At 39.7% G+C, this 24,273-nt stretch overlaps 1 protein-coding gene across 12 annotated transcripts in view; it reads left to right on the forward strand.

Annotated features, from left to right (window-relative positions):
• The window catches only part of SASH1 (SAM and SH3 domain containing 1), an 838,974-nt gene that overhangs the window by 685,876 nt on the left and 128,825 nt on the right, over positions 1–24,273 (forward strand). For all 12 annotated transcript variants that reach the window (XM_043543106.1, XM_043543094.1, XM_043543097.1 and 9 more), the window contains one exon: positions 12,276–12,404. In XM_043543106.1, coding sequence (XP_043399041.1) covers positions 12,276–12,404 — 129 coding nt within the window. The remainder of the gene's footprint in view (positions 1–12,275; positions 12,405–24,273) is intronic.

The raw sequence follows: 24,273 nt of genomic DNA on the forward strand, positions 1-24,273 counted from the left end.
TCAGGCTGGCTGGTGGCTCAAGCGATGCTGCTGTTGCGCAGCTAGGCTCATAAAGCTACATGAAGGCTGAACTGACTAGCGCCAGGTTCTGCTGAGGGAACTCAACCCTGTGGTTCCTGGCATTTGTTAGACAACTGAACTATAAAACTAGTGGAAAAAATAAAAATTACTCCATCTTCTCAAAATAAGACAAACCCTGTATATTTCGGCGATACCACCCAAATACTGTGTGTGTAATTAAATCCTTATTTTGCAGCTATTTTCTGCCAGTTTTTGTTGAAATAGAAACTCTCCCCTAGATTTCTTACAGCAGGATGAGTAATAAATAGGATTCCAGTGGCGCTTGATTCATTGACTTAATTCATTGTTTTACTGTATTTCATGAGCATATTCTGGGCTAGGGAAATGCCCCTTGCAGATTTTTAGTATTAAAGACAAACCAGGGGATAGACTAGACCCTTTTGTAATAACTCATAACTATAAAGATGGAAAAAGTTTTGCTATGTTTTTAATTTGGGCTTTTGCTCTTATATGCCATTAAATACCATATGCTAGGTGCTTCCAAGTCCAGTCAGTTTTTTGGGCTATGGTGGCCCGCTCATTATTTTTTATTCTTAAATTTCTTTAAGTTTTTTCTTCAATTCTTAAATTTCTAAAAATTCTTTAAGAATACATTTTTCTTGTGTCTTTACTTGTTTCCTTTAATATCTTCTGCTGTGATTGCTAGTTCACTCCTGAAGGTGCATGTGCATGTTGGAGAATTTTAGCGCCACATAAAAATATCATATTCTGCAGTGCTGTGTAACCAGTGGGAAAACTGATACAAAGGGTGAGTTTTTAGTGAACCTTCCATTGATGTTTTGTCTTCATTTGTAAATGTTGTTGTCTACAAAGTGAGATTGGTACTGGTTCCTTCCTCTACTTGAGGAATTCACTCAAGTCTCCTTCATTAGACGTTGGCTCAAGAAATAAGACCACACCATAGCACCTATTATGCGTCATGATCCTGGCCCACCAATAGAAAATGGCTTAAGCAACTTTTTTCATCTTCAAGATTTAGTGAGATGATGTCCCAAGGATACTTTTAGATTATGTGCATGTACATCCTTAATTAGTATTTTTGTTGTTTGTTTCTACTGGAAGCATGTCTAAAGGCCCCATTCAAGACAGGAGCCCCATAATGTTAAATGCTGTGCAAACACATTGATGCAATTGCTTCCCCAAGAGCTCACAATTTAATTTTGAGGCAAGACTCAGGTGAATGCATTCAGCAAAAGGAAGGGAGAGTGAAGAGGGGTGCAATAATTGGCTTGATGGGTTCCAAACCATCTTAACTTATTCTTTTAAAAAAAAGAACAAACCTAGATATAATCAGCAGTTCTTGACTAGCTGTTATTAATGGGCTGACTTCTTGTAGGCATCACAGCAGACAACAGTCTTGAGTTGGGATCTGAAAGAGCCAGGGGTAGTGGCCTTCCAGATGAACATGCAAAACATTGGTGCAAGATTGACTTTGTGGGAAGATTTGACTGACTTTTAAGTGTTCTCATATGATGTTGATTTTTAAGATACATGAGCACATGAAAGAGCTGGTTATAATTGGGATAAGTACCCACTTTTTAAGGATGTTAGAAAAATGAATGATTCTGGTAATTCTGATAACAAAGGCTAGGGCTGAACAAGAGTTTAGACAGGACTTTTCAGCTGACTTAGTTTTGACCTAGATGAACATCGGGTTTCCATTACTACAGTACGTTGTGCTGCATGCAGAGTGAAAGATCCTAGCAATGTCACTTCAAGATGTTTAGCCTACAAGTAACAGACAACATGCTCAGGGTGGTTCTATAAAGATGCTTTGTTTATATGTTCTTGGCAAAGATAGAAGTTCTTTACAATGAATACCGAGGGGGAAAGATGATGATGAAAAGGAACTTTGCTTCCCATTGTCAGTGTTCTCCATGAACTATTCTTTTTAATATATTTATATAGTAATATAGTGAGGCATCATAAACTACGAGGAGAGAGAATACATGATAATGTGGTTCAGTATAAAGTTTTTAACAGCATGAGTTCAGAATGGTTGCATTACTCTAATGTCAAAGCCCCTAGTGAAATATATAGGTCATCTCAAATGAATTGTTTTATAACTACATTATCGCATATTCCATATAGGGCACGTATTACAGAAACTATTTTAGGAAAAATTTTGAGCTTTTTGTACCTCTGTCTGTAAAGCCAAGTGCCTAAGGGCCCAATTCCAGTAAAATTAATGAAAAATCTCCGTCTGAGTCAATGGGACTTATGTCATGTCCGTTGTTATCCTAACTCCAACTGTACAGGAGCCAAGGGGAAGCCGTGACAATCCTCTAAACATAACCTAAAATAGATTTTCACTATATAAAAATGTCATGACTTTAAAGTCCAATGTTGCAGGCCATTCCAGGACTAGAGGGACAAATGCTAGGTCCCCACTGGCTGCACCTTTCTGTCTTGGAGAGACAAGATGAGTGAGGGAATATCTTTTATTGGACCAACTTCCATTGGTGAGAGAGATGAGCTTTTGAGCTTACACAGGGCTCTTCTTCTTCTCTGTGTTGTCCATCTTAGTAACTGTGAAGATTCAGAAAATAACAGACTTTGAAACTGTGAGATTGTTAGGGATAAGAGAAGCTGTCTCTGGTGTAAGATGGAATATTGCCTATCCTGAGTCTTGGGGAAAGAAAGAAACACTTCTCTATCAGGTTGTTGGATTTGTTTTTAATGGCAGCTGTTTTGAAGCTGCTCTCAGGCTTGGGATGTCAGTCGTAGTCCCAGTACAAACGGATTGCTGGGCAGAGTGCAGGTGAGTGGAGCAACAGTGTTGTTGTGACGCATCTCTCCAATATTTTCAGATACATATCATGACCATGTATGTGACATACCATAGCAAAAGCAAATACAAAGCCATGGGTACAGAGAGAGACACAGATTAATGGTTCCATTTTGAGAAAAGTTGTCTATTTTAAATAAATTTTGATGTTCTTTTAAAAAAAAATATACAGGAAAGTGGAGCATATTGGCTCTCTCTCTCTCTCCGAATGCACAGAGTCTGTATTCATCTACTGATCTCTTTTGCAATGCAGTAGACTATTTGGCCAGTTGCATGGAGAGGCTTGCAGAAGCTGAAATGGGGGCAGCAAAAAGGACAAAAGAAAGGGGAGGAAATGACCTGAGCAAGCAAGTTTAACAAGCGTGTATGAATTCATAAGGGAAATGTTTAAAAGAGATTGATGGGCTGTTTAAAGTTGTCCCAGAAAAGCCTGAACGTCCCTGAGTTTTATTATGCGGTGGATAAACTCAGTTGTCCCTGACCCGGGAAGGAGCTCTGTGGTTGTAATTTCACAAGGAGGAGTGCTGTTGAATAATTTCTGCAGTGTACTCTGAGGAACAAATATGTTTTCCCTTCAGCTTCAATCATGCAGATGTTTTTATTCCACCACTATTTTCGGGAACAGCCCTATTTACTATGGCCCTAATCCTACTCTTCATGTATACACTTCTTACAATATCCAAAACCAAAGCTATTGGGGAAATGCAGGCTAATATGCCACGCATTTTTGGTAGCCTTCCCTGCTGAGAACTAAGTGCCAAAAATAAGCTGCTAATGTTTACCTTGCTTTCCACACAGTAGTTCTGTGTTTCAGGCACTGAAATGGATCTGTTTTGTCTTAGGCTGTGAAGATCCAAAGTAGGCCCTTAGCCTGGGCTTGAATGTGAAGCATTTCAGAAGAGGAACTCCCTTTCCTTTCTACCATTTCCACATACTCGTATTTTAACAGGATGACTGGCGTGTCTGTCCTCCCAGTTACTGTTCTATTCCTTGTCTGTTGGCTCAGGCATGGGCTGTGGCCACATCTGGAGTGGTTATGGAGATGGCAGCTTTTTGAGCAAAAGAACGAGCAGCAGTGTTCAGCAGTTTTTCCATCCTACTCTACTGTGGGCCTGATGCAGACACACGCCTGTCTTGCTAAGCGCTGCAAAGTGCTCACTTAGCATTAAGACTAGCATCATTCTCACGTTTATCAGACTAGGGAGAACCCCTACATGGCTGTTTGAAATCTGTGCTTAAATATACGCTGGAATGAACCTCCCACACAAGCAAGTGACAGGTACACTTGCACATGGTAACCAGTACATCCATCCTGACATGCAGAAGATCAACTGAAGTGGGGAGGTGTGTGTTAAGGTTGCCACCTTTCTGATTGGTGGTAACTGGACTCCCTAGGCCCTGCCCTTCTCCGCCTCTTCATCCAAGTCTCCGCCCCCGTTGCTCATTCCTCTCCCCCACCCTGTCGCTCGCTGGATTGTCTCCACCTCCCTCCCCCAACCAGCTGGGCTCCCTCTGTTCCAAGGCTGGCACTGGAGTTGCTGCAGTCTGACAAGGAGCCTGTCTGCAGGTAGGAGGTGGCCCCACCGAGCAGGGGCTGGCATAGGTTAATGACCCAGCACCTCCCTCTGCCCCACAGTAAGCAGGCTTTTGGCAGGAGCGGTGGAAGGTCCCTAAAAGTGTGGGAGGCTGCCAGTGCCTGAACTGTGACCCCCCCCCTTCCTCCCTAGACTCCACTAACAAGCCACCTCTTCCCTTCCAATACTCCGCGCGCGCCCCCCCCCCCCCAATCACTCTTCCTTACAAGTTGGTAAAAGTGGTTTAAAAGTGGGGGAGCCATGGCCTCTGGTCCCATGTTCCAGGGCCCCTGGCTTTTAGTGTCCGGTCAGTACTGGACACTGCCAGGTCCCCTTTTCAACTAGACTTTCCAGTTAAAAACGGGACACCTGGCAACCCTACGTGCCGGACCCAGAAGCCAAAAAACAGACTGTCCAGGTAAAAGCCAGAGAGGTGGCAACCCGTGTTTGTGTGTAAGTAGACACACATCTATAAAAATCCCTGATACTATTGGATCAAAAAAAAGCACAACAATAATAGAATGTAGACTCAAATTACCACTTTTCCCCTCAATGACACCAATTCTGCAAGGTAATTATGCAGGTGAAATTTATCCCCTATTAGGGTTCCATTGAATTCAAGGGTCCTTCTGCTTAGATCCCTCTTCAGGATTGGGCTATAACTTTATTGGTCCTAGTTGTGTAACGTATATTCATTTATATTCTTTCTGTGACTGCCTCTCCCCCCGCCATCTGAGGTATCTGACAAAACATGGCTCTTTATGCTGTTAAACATCACGTACAAAGGAAGCTGCCAGCATATTAAACCAACTGATGTTCAGTGACTGATTAATCTTAATTTTATAATAAGTGTCAAATTATTACAGTATCCCTTTTGTAGTCACTCCATCAGCATGAAACATGGCAGATGCTTTTTGGAATTCACATGCATATCACAGCAAATACACTACCATGGAATTCCCAGTGAATCACTGAAGCTGTGTGTTGCCCAAAACTGTTATGCATGTGCATCAAAGGATGGAAATATCGGTACACACTGGATAACCATAGAATGAAAATATTGGACAACTGCTGTTTTCAAGAAATATTTTTATTAATTGTTTGTTTTAGTTTCTGCCCCTTAAAACTATTGGATTATTTACTCTTTTGCATAACAACCAGTGATGGTCTCAGATAGAATTTGTTTATTAAATATATTTTATAACCTTTTTACCTGAGAATTGAGCAAAGTATTTTGGGGGGAAATATCAATCTGTTGCCATGCTGCTTATGAATTTCTTCCCTTGGGAAGAATATGTGGCAATGGGATTATATAGTTAGAACATGGCAGTTCGCATGACAATCATAGCAAAATTGGTGCTAATCATTTTTTGCAGTAGGGATTCAGTTATCTATCAAGTTTGGAACATAAAAGCTGGAGTGTTTAGGGTGCATAGTTCTGTTTTGTTAAAATGCTAGTGGTGGTAATTTAGCCCAAGAGATTTAAGGAAATGCGTTTCAGTGGGCTACTGGAGAATTTATATATTTTAAGCAATGACGTTTTAAAAGCTCTATCTTTTTGTTGTAATCACCTGTGGTATTTTAAATGTAGGACCTACATATTTTGAGTATAGAGCATCATTGTAATAAAATGAAGGGCATTTGCAATATACAGTAAATGTAAATTACATGTGCTTTTTTTTTTTTCAATATTATCTATCTCCATGCTATTTGGTGCCTGCTAAATAAATGAAAGTTGCTTTTCAGAAATGATTTAGGCAGTTAGTCGTGCTGTAGATCAGGCCCAAAATATAAGTTTGTGTACAAGGAAAAGAGGGCCTACACAAATTAATATGCTTTCAAGATTTGTTTATTTCTATGACTTTTTTTAAATGTTAAGCATTCCAATGTAGTGTTGGAAACTGAAAACAAAAGCCTAATGCAAGTATGTAAAAGTCAGAAAACGAAAACAACTGTGATCAAAGGTAAAACTAACCAGAGTAGATTCACTGTCCTAGCTGAATAAAATAGAAAGGATAAACAGCATTCTTGCTTTAACAAAAATAAATTTTGGTTTTAAATAGTCTTTAAATGTGATTTATAAGCATGCTGTTAACAGTAGGAGTTTTAAAAAATCTTGTCTTGGACAATTTTCTTGGCTTTTTCATCTGGAAAATGGTGACTAGATGTTACCTATCTCATAGGCTGAGTGGCGAGTCTTTATCTTAATATTTATAAAGCACTTTGGAAGGAAGACACAATACAAATGCAAAGCATATAATTATTATTTTATTGAATAGTTAAGTTGGAAAAGTTAGTGGATATAATGTTATGAGTAGTCAAGCAACATACAGGATCTCAAACAGGTTATCTTCTGGTTAGTACTACCTGTGATTTGGTGATGCCTAAAATGCATACAATCTATAGTAACAATGGTTTTGAAAAAGGCATTTTCTGTCTCCATTTTCATCATGATTTTTAATAGCACTTAAAAGATCGAGGTGTGCAGTAAAGATAAATAGTAAGTATTAACTTCCATCCATGGAAGAAAACTTGAATGAACATAAAAGAAACGTATAATCCTTTGCAGAATGTTGACAATATTTGTGTAACCTGTAACATGAGTGGAAGCGGCTGAGTGTGAAATGTTTGCTGTCTTTGGCCTGTATTGATTTATACAGCTGTGTTTCTTCTTATACAACAGAGACTCTCCAGCTGCCCCCACCCAAAAATCATAAAATAAATACTCCAGTATTGGATAAAAATGATTTGATGAACATCTTCCCTCCCAAGTTACTGGAAACTCTGGAATTTAAGTGCATGAATTTGGAGGGTATAATCTGTCTCAATTTGAGATTACATGAGCAGAGCTCAATCCCCATGTCTGGCTATGGTGTCCTATGCTACTGGAAAAGTCAGTAACCTCCAGGTCTGTTAACTCAGTGGAAGTTGTTCCAATGGTATAATGTTCCAACACCCTGTCCCAGGCTCTGTAATCTGCCAATGCTTCTCTTCTAACAGCCTGCTTTGTTTCCTCCATCCACTTCCAAATTCATGCTGTCTTTCACACAGGTCTTGTCTTCTTCATTGCAGAGGTAACTCTCATTATACTTGCTATGTTGTTCAGGTTTGTGTGTGTGGACAGAACTTGGGTTTGAACTCTAATGCAATGTTGCTTTTAACTCAGATTAGCTGGCACATCAAGAGTATGTGCTAAATCAAAGCTTTGGCCTAACTCATCCATTGCTAATACAGTTTCTCTGTACAGTAATCCAGTTACTCTGTGCAGCTTGAGTCTCATTTCTCAGAGTGGCTGCTCTCACCCTTGGTAGGCTAACTTGGGAGGAGTTGACTCAAGGGTACATGTTTCTTCAGTGAAGACATAGCCACAGACCTCCAAGCTTGAAACCATCTCTGTTAATATAAGACAAACCTGTCCTGCTTCCTTTAAAAAAGCTTCTGCTGCCCTTCTGTTCCAGGAAGTGTATAATGAACACTTGTAATTCTTTGTTTGACATGCTTCACCTGTTGTACAGAACCATTAGTGTACAATGATGCTTTCCAAATAAAAATCTTGTGCTGGTAATGCTGCATGAACTTCTCCTGGGAAGTTGAATGGGTGGAGTTCTAGAGTAAGCCTGTTCCATGTTGCTTGTCTAATTGTAATTTAGCTTGCGATAAAGCCATATTCCTTTTTATAGCTAAGCAAAATTTCAAGTATTAAATTTGGATTTAGAGTACTTTTGGCAATTTCAGATTCACTTATTTTAAAAAAAATCATTCTCTACTTTATAACTTTGTCTCTGTTAAATAATTCTGTTTAGAGAAAAACATGATAATGTAAATTTTAGTTTTACAAAAGTAATTTCCCCTCCTTGCTCATCTGCGATAATTGTTTTCAACTTGCCCCTCAACTCTTAGGTACTCCGGGCGCACCAGGAAATGAATAGAAACCGGTTGTATCAGGCAAGAAACTCCACGCTAGAGTTTACCTGTAACACTCAGAGCTGATAAATGCGTTAATCCTTCCAGAGGAAAAAATCCGCTTTCAAATCACCCTTTCCCATTTGAAACTAGCGCAAACTATCAGCAAGAATGCAACATGTATGTGACAATTAAACAGGCAAATCTCAGTTTTGCCTGTTGTACTGTTAGGTTTCCAGTGACTCCCCTGCAGTGTGGAACTGGCAACCATAATTGCATGCCTGAACCTACAAAGGGTGGCTCTTTGTGTCTGAGTGTGTGGGATCACACGAGTAGAATCAGTCAGGTATCTGACAATGCTGAAAGGAATCTCTGGTTACACAAGCAGATGTACTGAGCTTGCAGCACAGGTGGAGGCTGGAGTTTTCTCATACAACTTGTTCCAGAGTGACTAATTGCATGAAATAACTGGAAGAAAAACCTTCCAGTGCATGCTTGTGCAGTCTGATTGCTAGCCAGTCAGCATGGCTGCTGCTCCAGAAGAGGATGGGTATGGCTAGTGTGACCAGACCGCAAATGTGAAAAATTGGGACGGGGTGGAGGGTAATAGGAGCCTATGTAAGAAAAAGACCCAGAAATCGGGACTGTCCCTATAAAATCGGGACATCTGGTCACCCTAGGTATGGCTGGCATCCTCTCGTGCCTACCTCATTTTAATCACAAAGTTACTTATATTCCATACAAATGTGATGTCCCCTTACTTCTGTTGTTGAAAATTATTCACCAGAAATAAAGAATCATGAAACTAAGGTTATAGAAAGTTACTGATGTGAAGGGAATGAATCTCTCCGCATTTAAGCTTTCCTGCATGAATAATTTTTGTCTTATCGCAGAAAGTCCCATGTTTTGGGCCTTGGCAGGCTGAGGAGTATGGTGGATGGGAGTTATACAGTTATTTCAAGTGCTGATGTGACTGCTTCAACAAGTGGCATGTAGGAGATTTTTCTGTATGTGCCACACATCATTTTGAGGAAGTGTACACTACTCTGAGTTTATTGTAACGTGAAAATTACAAAACTTTCAGGGAAACTGTGTTTGGAGTTTAGCATGTGGAAAAGTACCAGTGTAAGTAGATCCTGTGTTTTAGAATCCTAGGTATGATACTAGACTGTTTTCATTGACCATCTGGAAATCTGATCTCAAAATATAGGGTCCTGCCTTTTCTTCCTAAGCAAGAAGATGGACTAGACAGCTAAATAGGTCTTGTTCAAATTTCTGTGGTTATAGTAAGATGTGGCTCATGAATGTAGGCCTCCTTGCTATAATCTTGCTTTCTCTGTTGTTTAAACATCTGCATTGCTACTTTTATATATAATTATTTTAAAAGATTGTTTCTTGATAATTTTTTATCCAAACATTCAAGAAACAAATTTTTTAAAAAATATATAAAAGTCGCAGTTCTGATATTTAATAAGAACTATGTAGATATTTTTACCTAAATAATAAACATTTTAGAAGAAGTATGGAAAGTGCAATGGAGACACTTTAATAGAACTGAGACAGCAAAATTACATTGAGATAATAAAAACAGATTTACAGTCAATCAATTCAGAACATGAAAAGTATTCTCTTCTGCTCCTCCTGCACGCACAAGGAACAAGCACAAAATACAAAATCATATGTTCCATTTTTTAAGGATCTGTACAATAATATACATGTTAATATAATACAAAAAAACAGAAAAAATACAGTATGCTACATGCATTGGTTTGTAAGCTAGGATAGGTGTAATTTTATTTCTATGTCAGTTCTATGTTCATTGCTACAAAACAACTGCTTGGTTTTCCTCCCCTTTACATTCATGATACAAACAAATTGAGTTTGAAATGGGTTCTATATTTCATTTCAACAATGCAGCCTAGTTCCAAACCTCTACATTGTTTGTTTTTAAAGGCATATATTAATATTCTATATTGGCTTCAATGGGCAAATAACTAACCTATAGGAACCTTGCTAACCCATCCCGTTGGAATGACAATTGTCATTGGAATGACAATATTGGCCAGTGGATAGGGCATTTAGGAATCAAGAGACCTATATTCTGTTTCTACTTTGATACTAGCTTCTCTTTGTGACTTTGAGCAAAGTTGCATGGCTAAAGTTAGGCACCCAAATCAGCATCTCTGAATATTGAGCTGGTATTAGTTGCTTAAATATCGGTTAGGGCACCTGATTTAATTGTGAATTTTGCCCTTTACTCAGAGTAATACTCTTTCTTTGGTAAAGAAATTTTAGATCCACTTTCTGTAAAGCAACTTATATTAATGTTAGGTGTCATTATGTATTAATATTATTGACTCTGGATTTTCAACCTGAATTCTTATGCTCATCAATTAAGACACTAGTGAAATGCTCTGTACTCTTAATAAATTCACCTCCCACACAATATTAAACCCCGTATTTTAGTATCGCATAAAACATAGTTCTTCCTTCTGTTTTTTTCCCCTGAGAGGATCTTTGCTGTTTTTTCAGTCTTTCATATTTTCCAAATATGGTTTTCACACCATAAAGAAAGGCAATTATCATTTTTATAATCTGATGCTTTGTGGCTGTGAAAAACTCCAATCTCTGATAAGTTAGAATTTTAATTTCATCTCACCCTAGAGATGCAGTATTGATGAAATCGTGTCAGAGCGAGGCAGCAGGACTCCCCTCTGAAATCTCTTGTGGATTAACACTAGATTGGTATTTCCAGCTTTATTGATTTTCATAGCAAAAGTTAAAAAATGTTTTAAGGAGAATGGGTCATGTTGGCTGTGCTCTCTGTCCTTTTCTCACATCTAAATTCTGATACAATGGTCAACTAGTAGTGTCCTTATGGGTGACAGAAACTTGCCTGTTAATGACAGATTTCAGAGTAGCAGCCATGTTAGTCTGTATTCGCAAAAAGAAAAGGAGTACTTGTGGCACCTTAGAGAGACTAACAAATTTATTTGAGCATAAGCTTTCGTGAGCTACAGCTCACTTCATCAGACATCCGATGAAGTGAGCTGTAGCTCACGAAAGCTTATGCTCAAATAAATTTGTTAGTCTCTCTAAGGTGCCACACGTACTCCTTTTCTTTTTGCCTGTTAATGATGGTTGTACTGGGACAATTTGCAGTCTTGCTCATTGTGCTTGTAAGTGAAGAGTATGATGATTGAAGTGTTGTTCGCTATTGTCAGAGACAACAGAGCCACTCCCAGCAAATAATGGTATATGCAGTGAAGGAAACCTCGATTGGGACAGCTGGGTTGGGCTGAAGGCTGGTGGTGGGATGAGTGGCTGGGTGCCTAGGACACCTAAGTGAGCTTGGATATGTGTTGGAGTGCCTGGTGTAGCAAGGAATGGACTGGAGTAGTAGTTTCTTGGGCGTCATTATTTCCCTGCCAGGTGTTGCTGTCGTCTGTAAGTACCTAGACACTTGCATGGCCCCCTTCTCACAGTATGTGAACACCCACACCCTGTGCTCACCAGCTGCTCTTCTGGTTGCCACCCTGCAGGGAGAGCAGGAGTGGCCTGCAGAGAAGGTGCAGCAACCCCCATTGCCCAGAAGAGGAACTATAAGGAAATCCCTGCTGGATATGGGTTATTCCAACAAAGGGGTTGGGAATCCATGAAAGGGGGCTTCAGGCATGAATGTGATGCCAAAGGTATGCCCCTTAGCTGCCATGACATCAGTTTTTGTCCCTTCCGCATCAGTAATATAATAGAAAACACTCACTCTAAAGAAGCAAGCCACAGCCTTGAGCAATGACAATTTCAGTAAATTTTATATTAATAAGATGGCCTGATAATTCCATTTCATGTGTAATCACCATGGTTACTTTTAAAATCTGATGTTTTTTAACTTTGATTAAGCTTTTGTTTTCATTGTGTCTTCTCCATAGGACGGGTCATTGGGTAACATTGATGACCTGGCACAGCAGTACGCAGATTACTATAACACCTGTTTTACTGATGTGTGTGAGAGGATGGAGGAGCTGCGCAAACGGAGGGTTTCTCAAGACCTTGATATGGTAAGTGGAGCAGCTACAACTTTCCATCTCAGGCCTTTCTTGCATACGCTACTGATGGAATACTCAGCATTGCAGCTCAGGGAAATAGGGCTGAGAGCGCACACGGGTGCCCACAGACAAACACTTCCAAGCTGATGGTCTTAATTATTTTTGTGGGAAATAGTGGGATTGGTCTATTGATATTAGTCATTAGGTTGCAGATTGCATTAGCTTATTACTGGTATCTTTTTGCTTATACAGATTTCCTTACAGAAGTTGACTGAGATGGAAGAAAATACTTGCTTTAATATGAGAGAAATTAGTTATTTCTTTGCTCAAGGATGTTTTCAGTATGGTTATTAGGAAATATAACTTTGTTCCTAAACCCTATATTATATTATTTTAAAACGTAGCTCCTCACAACTGTAAAATGTTGTCTTTTATTCAGGTCTCCCAAACTGAAGCAGTCTGTACACAGATACTGATCCTGCATTAGGATACACTAGAGTCCCAGAGAAGTTAGTCTGCCTCCTCAGAAGCATATAGTTCCACACTAGCTGAAACGGATGTAGGCATGGACCACAGTTGTCAGAGTGCTTTTGTGTTTTTATTGTAAAGAAAATCTTTTTCTCAAAAGAGCCCATTCTAAAATTTAAGTGAGATTCTTTCGTTGTTTGGCAATTGCTAATTGTTTCCTCTTTTCTTTTGTTTACATTAGTTAGGTATTTGTTCAGCAATCAGGCTATGTGGAATGTACAGTAAATATTATTACTTATAATACTTTTTCATTATAAAGGTTTTTTTATAGGTTTTCAGAGTATCAGTAAGAATCCTTGTATTGTATAGAAACATGTTCAGGTCTTAAAATTCCACAGAATGTTGGGATCACTTCAGTAATGTTTCTTAACCTTGGACCTTGGCTTTTTTAATTTTGTCGTGATGATAATGTTTGAGTAATAAATGTAGGAACCAATAAACCAAAGTAGTTCGCAAAGACACAGCTTACATACCATGAGCAGTGAAGTCAATCACTGTTAGTTCATAACAGCTGTGACGTCTTATAGTACATGTTAAGGACATAGGAGTATATGCTGTCACATTAATACTTTACACCTCTATAGTGCCATCTACCCAGAGATCTCAAAGGGCCTTTCAGACAAAACAACTATGCAGTGGAGCATCCCTATTTTGTACAGGTAAACTGAGGCGCAGATGACTTGCTGTTGATTCACAAGCCAGTGGCAAAGCCAAGAATAGACTCGGGTCACTTGACTCTCACTCCTCTACTTTCGCTGCAAGACCATTCACCCCTTCAGATACGTCCAATATTGTGAAACGCCTAACATGCAGAGGAGGCTTGTGAGCCTCCTGAATTTGGTTTGTAGACTTTTGGATGCATGTATTTACTGTCTTAATAGCACAGAGAAGCAGAATACTACCATCTTTCCCTTCCCCACCTCCCTGCCCCACCTCCACCTGATCCATAGCATAGACGGCCAAGTGACTCTGGGAGCAATTAGTGACTTTCTATTGCTGCAGCAGTTGTGGTTTATGAGATGGACCACGTAGGGCTGCTTTCTTTCTTTGAGTCCAGCAGCCCTGCCACATAAAAAACTCTCATTGACTTCAGTGGGAGTTGTGCAAATGGAAGAGCTTCAGAATCCGGCCATAAGAAAATAACCTCCTGTGCTCAACTGAAGTTAGTTAATCCTTCTTGATTTATTTTTTTAAATGGAAACAATATTTCATTTTTAGCATGATTACCATGGTGTAACAAATTAAAAACTGTGAAGAAAAAGCTTTCATGCTGAAGTTTTGAATGTTTAAGATTTGCATGCAACTCTATTGCGGGGGGCTCCGTATGGAACATTCCACAGCGTGCAGACAGCGGAGTCTTCTGCATGAATAAGTGAATGGAACAGTTTAGCGGTTCAATCTAATCCCGAGATACCATGCTGTCTTCCAAACTGCCTTAGTGACTATTCCGGATAAGCTTTGGCAGTTATAAAATCTCCTTCCTGGCACTCAGGAATTTTGGAAGGCAGCTTCTGTGCTGGGTAACGAAGCATGCGTTCTGGCTGGAGAGAACTCCCTTCCATTTAGACAGATGGGCCTAATTTGGCTCTCTTCATTCCAGAGCTCCAGAAAGCAGTCTGGGGAAAGCCATCTGAGCTTAATTAGCTCACATCAAAGATGCAGAACTTCGTGGTGGGTTAAAAAGATATGAGCTAATGCAAGTCAGATCTTTGAGTGATTTCACCGGCTGTTGCTTTCAAAGGGAAGTTAGTCTGAAAAGTGGCTGTGCAAAAATGGCATCTTTCAGTGGCTTCTGCGTCAAATGTGCTCACTTTATGAATAAAAAGGATAACTTTTTTTGAACTGTTAGCCCTACGAGCTAGGTAGAGAGAGCCTAGTGGTTGAAAATCAAATTTAATGTTACATCCATTCTCAGTACAACGATAAAAGTTTTTGGGACATCAGCTAGCCATTCTGTTGATAATGTACTCTTCCACAGCTATGTTGTCCCAGCAGTGCTGACAGCAGCAAAATTTTTGTGGTTGCAAACTTTACTTGGAGGGTACATGAGGAGCAGGTGAGGGTCATGTCGTCGGTATACATTGTTGATTAATAGATTAATATTACTATCTACAACTCTGTTTTAAGCTTGGAGTTGATTTAAATTTGAAGAGCAGATGAAAGTGGCTTGAGGAGCACCCAGAAAACAGGAGAAATAGTGTCCCATTCATTTTTGTCTGAGATTTTAACCGCAGCTTGCTGCTGAATTTTCTTTTAGGGCTGTTTTAGCCTGCCACTGTACTACAAAAGCTATTCTTATTAAGTAGGGGGTTGCACATGTCATAACCTGTGTAGGCCAAGCTTAGTGCAAGTTGTTGTTAATAATGTATGTTCCAGAAGCACCCAAAGGCTCCTGTCAGGACTAGGACCTCACTGTGCTGGGTGTTCTTATAAATGCAGATGATCTGTCACAGTGATCTTATAGTCTAAAATACAAAGGGTGGGGATGGAGATCTAACATAAAGGGAAATGAAGATGGCACAGTTTTGTTAGTTATGTATAGATCCTAGTGACTTGTTCAGATGAAAGTCATTGTCTTTTGAAGTCCAGTCACTGAAGGGAAGAAATCCAAAAGGATGGACTCTTTACTGGTGCTGCCCTATATACTGAGAGTTTTAATTTTCTGGGGAGAAAGTTTTGATATCTTAGTTCTAAATTTTGCTCTGTAATCAGCTCTACAGCCATGCCTATCAGACCATGTCCATTTTGATCTGGATGTCCTGCTCCAGGTTGGAATAAAAAGCACACAGCGAAATTGTTCTGGAGAACAGTATGTCTTGCATCAACAGAGCGGTGGCTGCAGATGGATGGCGGCTGCAGATGGATGGAAAACAGAGTTCTATAAACAAGGATTATTGTTCCAAACTGTAATGTTATCAAGGCTTTTTAGTTGGTCCCTAACCACAATAACTATATTTTGCATTTGGATTTTTGCCTTTGTTTTTATAATGGCGAATATGCTGGGTTTGGGGGCATTAGTGTTTGTGAACAGCAAGGGAGTTGCCCACGTTTGCAAACATTTGGCCTGTTCCTGCACACCATGTGTTTTCTTGGCTGGGGAAAACTGAGTCAGAATAGATTGTGGCTTTTCATGCCTATAATGGATGGATCACTGGTAATATTCAACTGGACATCTGTTAAAATGAAGTTATGGACAGAAAAATGACTCTTAAAATGGCACCTTGTTACTGCTCATATCTGTTTCCCCTGTGTCTTTGGAGATGTATCTGCTCAGTTTACTGACATAAACAAGTTTGTAGTGCTATAGCTGTGAAAGAGCATACATTGTCATCCATCACCGACGATCACCAGCTAAGTTCTGATTCCAGGATCTCTATTGTGGCTGATGATCTGTAAGGCAAAGAAAATACAGCTTGAGATTCAGATAGATTGAGTTTGTGCTTGTCACCTGCAAATGAGAAAAATGTTTGGACTTGTAAGCTGCTCAAATTAAAGATGGATGTCATTGAGAAGCAATAAATAAGGAACACAGATATGCCACTTTCGTTTTTCCTTTTTAATAATCTCTTATAAATATTTTCATATGGAAAGAAGAGACCATCCAGTATCTTTTAATATATACATTGTAAATCCACCCTCCTAATCCCTTATGTTCTTAAAGTGAGTATTATAGATATACACACACGCGCGCGCATGTATAAAGTCAGAAAATACAAATGAACACAAAACAAAACCTTTTTTCACCACCAGCACACTTAGGGTATATAATCTTTGTATGCCACTTTGACTATGTGCATAGTTCTGAAAGGTGCTGGGCAACCAATTGTTGGTTCACAAATTCTGTGTGCAGCAAGGAAAAGTGGGGGAAGATGGCACAAATAGGTCAATTCATTAGCCTTTCACCTCTGGAGAGATGGATTTAGATCACATGGGAAATGAGATCATCCACTCTCTAGTGAATGTTTGGCCATATCACAGAACTACCATACCGGTTGTTGAGGCTAATTGAGCTAGTCTTTGCACAAGAGAGACCCAGATTAGAATAGCCATGTATGTTGTAGGCCACAATTGATGTGTATTTAGGGAACTGTGTGTGTTAAAGTACCTACCTGCATTATACCCAGTTCCAGGGGTGAAAGTAACTTAAAGGACTTACCGGTACACCGGAGTTCTGGGTGGGGATGGGGCCTTTAAATCCATGGGCCTTTTAAATCACTGCCGGAGCGGTAGCTGCAGTAGCAGTGGCTGGAGCCCCGGGCCCTTTAAATTGCCTCCAGAGCCCCGCTGACGGAGCCCTGGGCCCTTACCGTGGGGTTCTGACTGCGATTTAAAGGGCCAGGGGCTCTGCTGCGGTAGTGGCAGCCAGGAGCCCCAGGCCCTTTAAATCACCGCCCGATCCCCGCTCCTGGTCACCGCCACTACTCTGGGGCTCCAGCAGCAGGGCTCTGACCACAATTTAAAGGGCCCGGGGCTCCGGCTGCTGCTGGGAGCCCTGAGACCTTTAAATCGCCGGCCTGGGGAAGCTGCCGCCTGCTGGTACAGTCGGCGATGGACCGGACCGTCTTTCTTTCACCTCTGCCCAGTTCTGTTTCTTTCTGCTGTTCACATATTAAATTCAGTGTCTCTAAAGTAGATGGGTGTTTCTTACCACAAAACTGGTTGTCTCTGCTCTTCAAATTCAGGATTATCTTTTTATCTTTTTTCTTTGGTTAGTACTGTTGGGATGCTTCCATTTCACTGGAACAGGATTCACTGTTTTGTTTTGTCTTGTTGCCTGCACTGGGCTCCCCAAAATATAAACAACATTTGGGTTTGTTTAAAAAAAATGTAGAGAACAGAAGGCTAACTCCGTACAGAACACACAGATAAAACCTTCATAAGTGTGGAGAGTTTACAAGCCTCATTAGTCAGACACACACACATGAAGCAGAAGTAGTGGAACACCTGAACTTCTAAAGAATTTATTTGCTGCAAACTAGTTCAAAAATGGTTTGTGCCTGTATATGATGGATGTAATGTGGATTTAATATATTGGCAGCCCCAGGCACACAACTTCTTAGGCTTTATCTACACTAGTAAAATTCATGAGCATTTTTCTTCACCAGTAGGAGGAACAATGGAAGCTGTAGACAGGGAGCCAAGCATTTTTAGCATTATGTCATCTGACTGCACTTGGGCTCTGCTTCAACATTAAGCACATGCCTGACTTTAAGCATGGGAATAAAGCAAGGCATGTATTTAAGTACCATGCTGAACCAGAGCCTAAGATAAAAGGGTGGTAAAAACACCTGCACTTTCTCTATGCTAGCACCACCATTGCTACCTCTGCTGGAGCTGAACCAATGCAGGGGGAAAAAAACCTGATCAATTCTACCTTAGAATCCTATTAAAACCCCTTAAGCAAAACACATCTATTTTACAGGCAAAATGAGATGGCTGTACAGGCTGGAAATTTGGCATATGTGGAGTAATGATTATTTTGGGGACCTTAACTACACATTTCCATACATTTATATTTGTGGGTTTTTTTTGTTGTTTTGTTTTTTTGAAGTGTAACCTCAGTTTGGCATTTCCAGGCTTTCTAGCATTTGCATTTTTTTGACATCCTCAAAAGGGATGGTTCTCTTTAGTGACTGGTAGATACTTAGTCTTAACTCTCCTTTACTCAAGTCTCTCCTCCCCCTCCCCCGTTTTGTTTAATATGTGGTGTAAATAGGTAGCTCACATTTATCAAATATTATTTAGTAATTACGGTAACAGAATCCCTCCAGATATGTAAGCCGGTTTGTCTACTAGTTTCAATCTTATAGCACCATCTCTAGTGATTTTCTTGTTTTTTTTAATTTCAGCAGGACTTCTGCTTTGAACCAAAATGAATTTGTTCTCACTGTGCTGTTGTTTGGTCTTAGAAAAGTTGCATATCTGCTGGCACTGGCAAACTGGATTTTTATTAACTCTGTGATCTAATCTAATCAGAACCTGAGGACTTGATAGAGAAAAAACTTGGGTTTGGTGACTTCAATTCCTTCTGTGTCCCGTCCCGTGTCCCTCATGTAGGAGATAACAAAAAGGAAACAATCATGTTACCCAATGTGAAAATGGCAGGTAAATTTCATTACGGGAATAAAACCACTTTTGTAAAAATAAGAAACAACAACAAAATAAACACAAAATAAACAAGCAGACAGGAAGACATCTCTTTAAAATAACTATCCAAACCTAAAACAAACACGCTTTTTGTGGTATGCAGCTGGGTTTATTTCTCATTTGCATATGATTAGAAGAATTCCAAAATGCCAGTCAGATTGACACTAATCTGAGAAAGATAGCAAATGCAAGCAGGCGCCACAGAGCGGGGGGTGGGGTGGGGGGGAAGAGCTTCCAGAATGCTGTGGAGTTATTCATCAGCATCTCGGAACACTGTGCAATGTACCAATGTTTTTCAGACAGCTACTACTTGTGAGTAGGTGGCCCCAGCTGCAGGAAAAGATGGGTTAGTACGGATGACTTGCTGATACAGTGGTTGCATTTATGAAGTGGCTACGTGGAGTAGGGTCTAATAAAATGGCAGCCAGTATTTACTTAAAATTTGCATTTGATGGTTCAGTGTCTGAGATTTCTTAGTGGTTTTGTATTCAGTTTGGGCCAAAGTCTGGTAACCTTGTTGAACAGAGTGCTGCTAGACTAGAGGAAGAGTATCAGAATCTGGTCTAAGATGACGGTGCTAAAACAAAGAATGGAATCTCCTAGGAAAATGAAATCCCTCGCCAGCACATCCATGCTTTTCCCTTCCTTTGTAACAATGTGGTGTTGTGTTTTTTGTTTTTAAAGTTAAATACAACTCTGTTAGCAGATTCCTTCTTTCACCTCGGGAATTGTTGCTCAAACACTTCAGTCAATGTATCCACATATGTTGAATCTGACCTACAATAGAGATTCAAAATGTCAGCCCAGCCCCGCACTTGCTTCTGTGTTTCCTAAGCTTCTGAATAAATTAGCAAAGCCTCTGATCCTTGAGGAATAATAAAGATGTTTCAGATAAATGTTCAGAACTCACTCCGGTATTCAAAATGTGTAGCTGTAGCACCAGTATCAGCCTTGTGGGTCACCGAAGAAATGTACGGATCCTCCTCGGGAGTGTGTTCTGAAGCTGATTAGAACCACATTGTGAATATCTGTGAACATCTGGATATGTTTTCCCCCCCACCCAGCAGATTTGTCCCCCCAATAAAGCTGGCCAGAGGGAGAGAGACTTCCATCTGTGAACTCAAGGAGATTGGTTTCTCTTTTGCCTCTGTCCCTTCTCTTCTTTGAGATATAGGTTCTGATGTTGCACAGTTACACTCCTTTGATCTCTTGATCTTTTATAGCATTGTGTAAATCCTTTATTTTTGGCAGTGTCGTCTGAAGCAGACACAAACAGTTCCATATCAAACAAGGTAGTTTGTGATTGTAGGGAGATAGAAGTTAGTTTGGAGAGACTGATCAGTAACCAAAGTCATCATGCAATCTCTGCATTCCCCAAGATAATAAAATGAATGACTATCAACTAAGACCCCCGCTCCCCTATTATTTATACTATAATAAGTTTTGCATCTTACATAAGGAAGCAAAGCAATGTGAGATTACTATGGTCGGTAGGTCCCTACCTCTTAATTTTTGGTTATTAAAGTAAATTGGGTTATGGAAGTAATGACATATGTTATATACATATATGTGAATATGAACTGGCAATACTTTGCAAAAGGATTGAATTTCATCATTTTAGCAAAAGGATTAATTGATAGAACTTCCGGTATTGCTCGGCATGACAGGCAAAATGGGGTGGGGATTTAGAATAAATTCTTTCCTAATGGTAAATCTCGCAGCAGCAACACTTGGAATGTGAGACTGCCCCCATTAAAAACGCTGGTTAATAATAATCGCTTTAAATCTGTCTGCTACCTGTTGTTGCAGAATTCCTTGAAGAGACGACTGTAATCAGTTGGTTTAGGTCTATATGGGGAGTTAAGCCAAAGACTTAGATAAAGCAGGAACAAGAAATCAAAGAGAAGAAGAATCAAATTAGAGAAGCTTTGTCCAAGACAAATTAAGGTGATAAGAAAACAATAAGTGGAAGAACTTTTTTCTGAGAGATAGACAGAGAACTGACTGAAAGTTCTGTCTGTGTCTCTCTCTCTGTTTATGTATGTGCTCATGTGCCCCCTCACCATAGTATCTGAGCTGATACAGTCCTGCTTCACAGCAGCCCTTGAGAGAAAAGCTAGCTTAAAGCTGTACGGCATGTGAGAGCCACTGCAAAGGCATGTAAGTGAGGGGCAGAAAAGAATTTGAGCATTGGAAGTCATATGTTCATATTAAGTTCATATGTTTCATATTATCAACCATACCAAAATAATTGAAGGCCAAGTAATTAGAGCCTTTAGTTGCTAGCCTACAAGAAATCTATCAAAATATTTTTATTTAATCTTTGTATAGCATGTTTGATCTTCAAAGCACTTTACAAACATTAATTAAGTTACCAGCCCTAAAGGGTGTGATGAAAGTTAAGTGCCATTGTCCCTGGTGTGTGTGTGTGTGTGGTTTTTTTTGTGGTTTTTTTTTTTTTTAAACAGATGGGTAAATTAAGGCCTCATCTGCTCTTGGATTTCAACCACTGGTGAAGCTGTATCCATGGAAATTTCCCTAGTGTAGCCACAGTTTTCATCACGGTACCACAATAATTACACAATTTTAAATTCAGAGCAACTAGATTACAAACAATGAAGTTAGTCTGGATTTAAACCGGTGTAACGAAGAGCAGAATTTGGCTACAGGAGTTAATTATCTTGTCCAAGGCCAGTGAGTCAGAGCTAGGAAAAGAATTAATGACACACTACATTAGTCACGGGGTGTGAATGCAACTCGTGTAGACGTATTCAGCCTGGCTCTCGTCAAGCTAGCTCGGGTAATGGAGCAGTGAAGCTGCGGCAATGTACGCTGTCGCTTGGGTAACTATCAAGGGTTCTGGGCAGGCTTGTGCAGCCTGTAGTGAAGTAGCTTCATGCTCCGGTACCCAGACTAGCTAGGTGAAAGTGATTGAAGTATCGACATACTTTCTAACTCAAGTCTCATGTTAGTCCACTAGCCCACACTAAAACAGAAGATATCCTGTTCAGAAAGCTCATTAAATATTTCCCTGAGTTGTGTAGAATGGGAATTTTTTAATTGAATTATACTACTTTGCTCTGTTGCATACAGAGTCTGGAGTTGAGCAAAGAGGTTAAATAACACTGCAAAACTATAGAATTGATGTGGTCTCTATTATTTGACAGCAGGTAGACCACCATCTCCAAATCCCTGCCCCAAATGGCTCTCTTTGCCTCATTTAGAAAGGTGATGGTAGTGTTGTATAGACGCCAAACCAGAGAGGTGCATTACCTCATTGTGAAATTAGCATGGATTTTCACTTGGATAACGTCATTAGATGAACCTAGAAATATCCTCAAAGAAATAAAGGTGGTGTTTGCGGTCCTTTTAGGCTCCAAGGTGATGAGTATCTCAAATGTGAATACTGTGCTGAAAATTAAATTAATCTTAAGAATCAGTTATAAAACTCGTGCTTTTGGACTTTATTTGCATATATTAGGCAAGATAGGGTTGGAACTTGTGAAAGCACTAGAATATACTTAACACTCCTTTATCTGAAAGCTCTGTATTATCTCTGAGGTTTCTTACCCTGGGACTCCTCAGTCACAGAACTTTTAATTTTGTGAGCAAGGGGAGACCCATGTTTTCTTGTCTTTTATAGATTTTCCTTTAGTGTGAAGCATTTGATAGTGAGACCTGAAACTCTTTGAGAAACAATTCTGTGTACAATCCAGAAGAAGAGCTGTAGTCCAAACAGCTATAAAGCCAACTGCTTAGTGCTCAGTTCATTGAAAAATCGATGAACGTATTGAGGTGCTAAATATAGATTAGGAGCCTCTAATTCTGGCTGTTTTAAATATAAAATATATTTGATTTGTGATTAAGAATATAATTTTAATCCATTTGAAATTTGTCCATAATCTTGAATAGGTAGGCTGTCCTTTTCTGTTTTTAAGCCTTTTAAAACATCCTTTAATCAATTAATTTGCATCAGAAAAAAGATGGACCTAAAGGAATCTGAATCAAGCCAAAGAAAATTTAGACTCAATGTCAGGAAAACTATCTGTTTAGATCTGTTTGATAATGGAAAAGCCTCCTAAGGGAAATACTGGCAGGACTACAACTTGTAGCAAACTTAAAACTGGTCAAAGCATTTCAGATTAACTGTAGGGAATTACCTGCATTGAGGAGGGGGATGGACTTAGAAATTTACTCTATGAAGTTACTATGGTTCTGCGATGACAGTTGTCTGCCAGGGTTAGAGAGAGAGGACAGCTGAGCTACATTCGGTGTTTGTCAGTGGATCAGTTTGGTTATGACTTTTGAGTGGCAGGTGGTAGTCTGTACATTCAATTTTCTAGTCATTCTTGATGTACAAGCCACTACAGGTGGCTTGTTTGTGGTTACCCCAGTTTAATACCAAAGCTTGCTGTGTAAATTCTTTAAAATAATTTTAAATCAATAAAGAGAAGAAATACCACAATCTGCATTAACACTACAGTCTTCCCCTCATATTGGACCAATATTAGAGGAATCCTGGGAAGCTGCCATTGTTTTAGAATGACATGGTGTAATAATGGAATATGAATCACAAGTTCAGCAGTTTTGAAGACGAGCAATATTGTGCATGTGACTTGTATCCAATATGTTTGCTTATCAGAATCTTATTCATTTGTTGGTTAAGACAAACTATTACTACAGATTCTTTGGGTTTCTCTGAGCTCACTACCATCCTCACTGAGCTCTAGCCTGTTCAAAGGGGAAGGAAAAAGGGGGTGGGGGAGAAGGGTGTGTGTGTGTGTGTTCTTGGGAGCTTCATGCTCCCATTTTGCTAGTCTGTCTTTTGCAGGCTGCTGTTGGAGAGTTTGCCAGAATTCTTCAGCTGTTTTGAGTGTTCCAGCACAACAGGAGCTGAGGATTGTTGAAGGGAAAGGCCTCATCTCCTGGAAATGTGGGAGCAGAATGAGGAATCCAAAGGCACTTGGAGTGAATTCATAAAGTTGGGCTCCATCACAGAATCCTTCGATATTGTTGATAGAAAAGAGGAGGATTTCTCTTGTGTTCTGTGACATAGTTTTGTTGTTCCCACTAGAGTGCAACCAGAACAGTAAAGTCCAATTTTAAAAAAACTATGTGTTCTGGTGGCTGTGGAAAGACTGGAATCTGGAGACATGGCAATGTTTGCTGCATAATAATTCTTCTTTTTATTTTTATAAATAAAAAA

Source organism: Chelonia mydas, chromosome 3 (genome assembly GCF_015237465.2).
Source record: "Chelonia mydas isolate rCheMyd1 chromosome 3, rCheMyd1.pri.v2, whole genome shotgun sequence".
Lineage (NCBI taxonomy): Eukaryota > Metazoa > Chordata > Testudines > Cheloniidae > Chelonia > Chelonia mydas.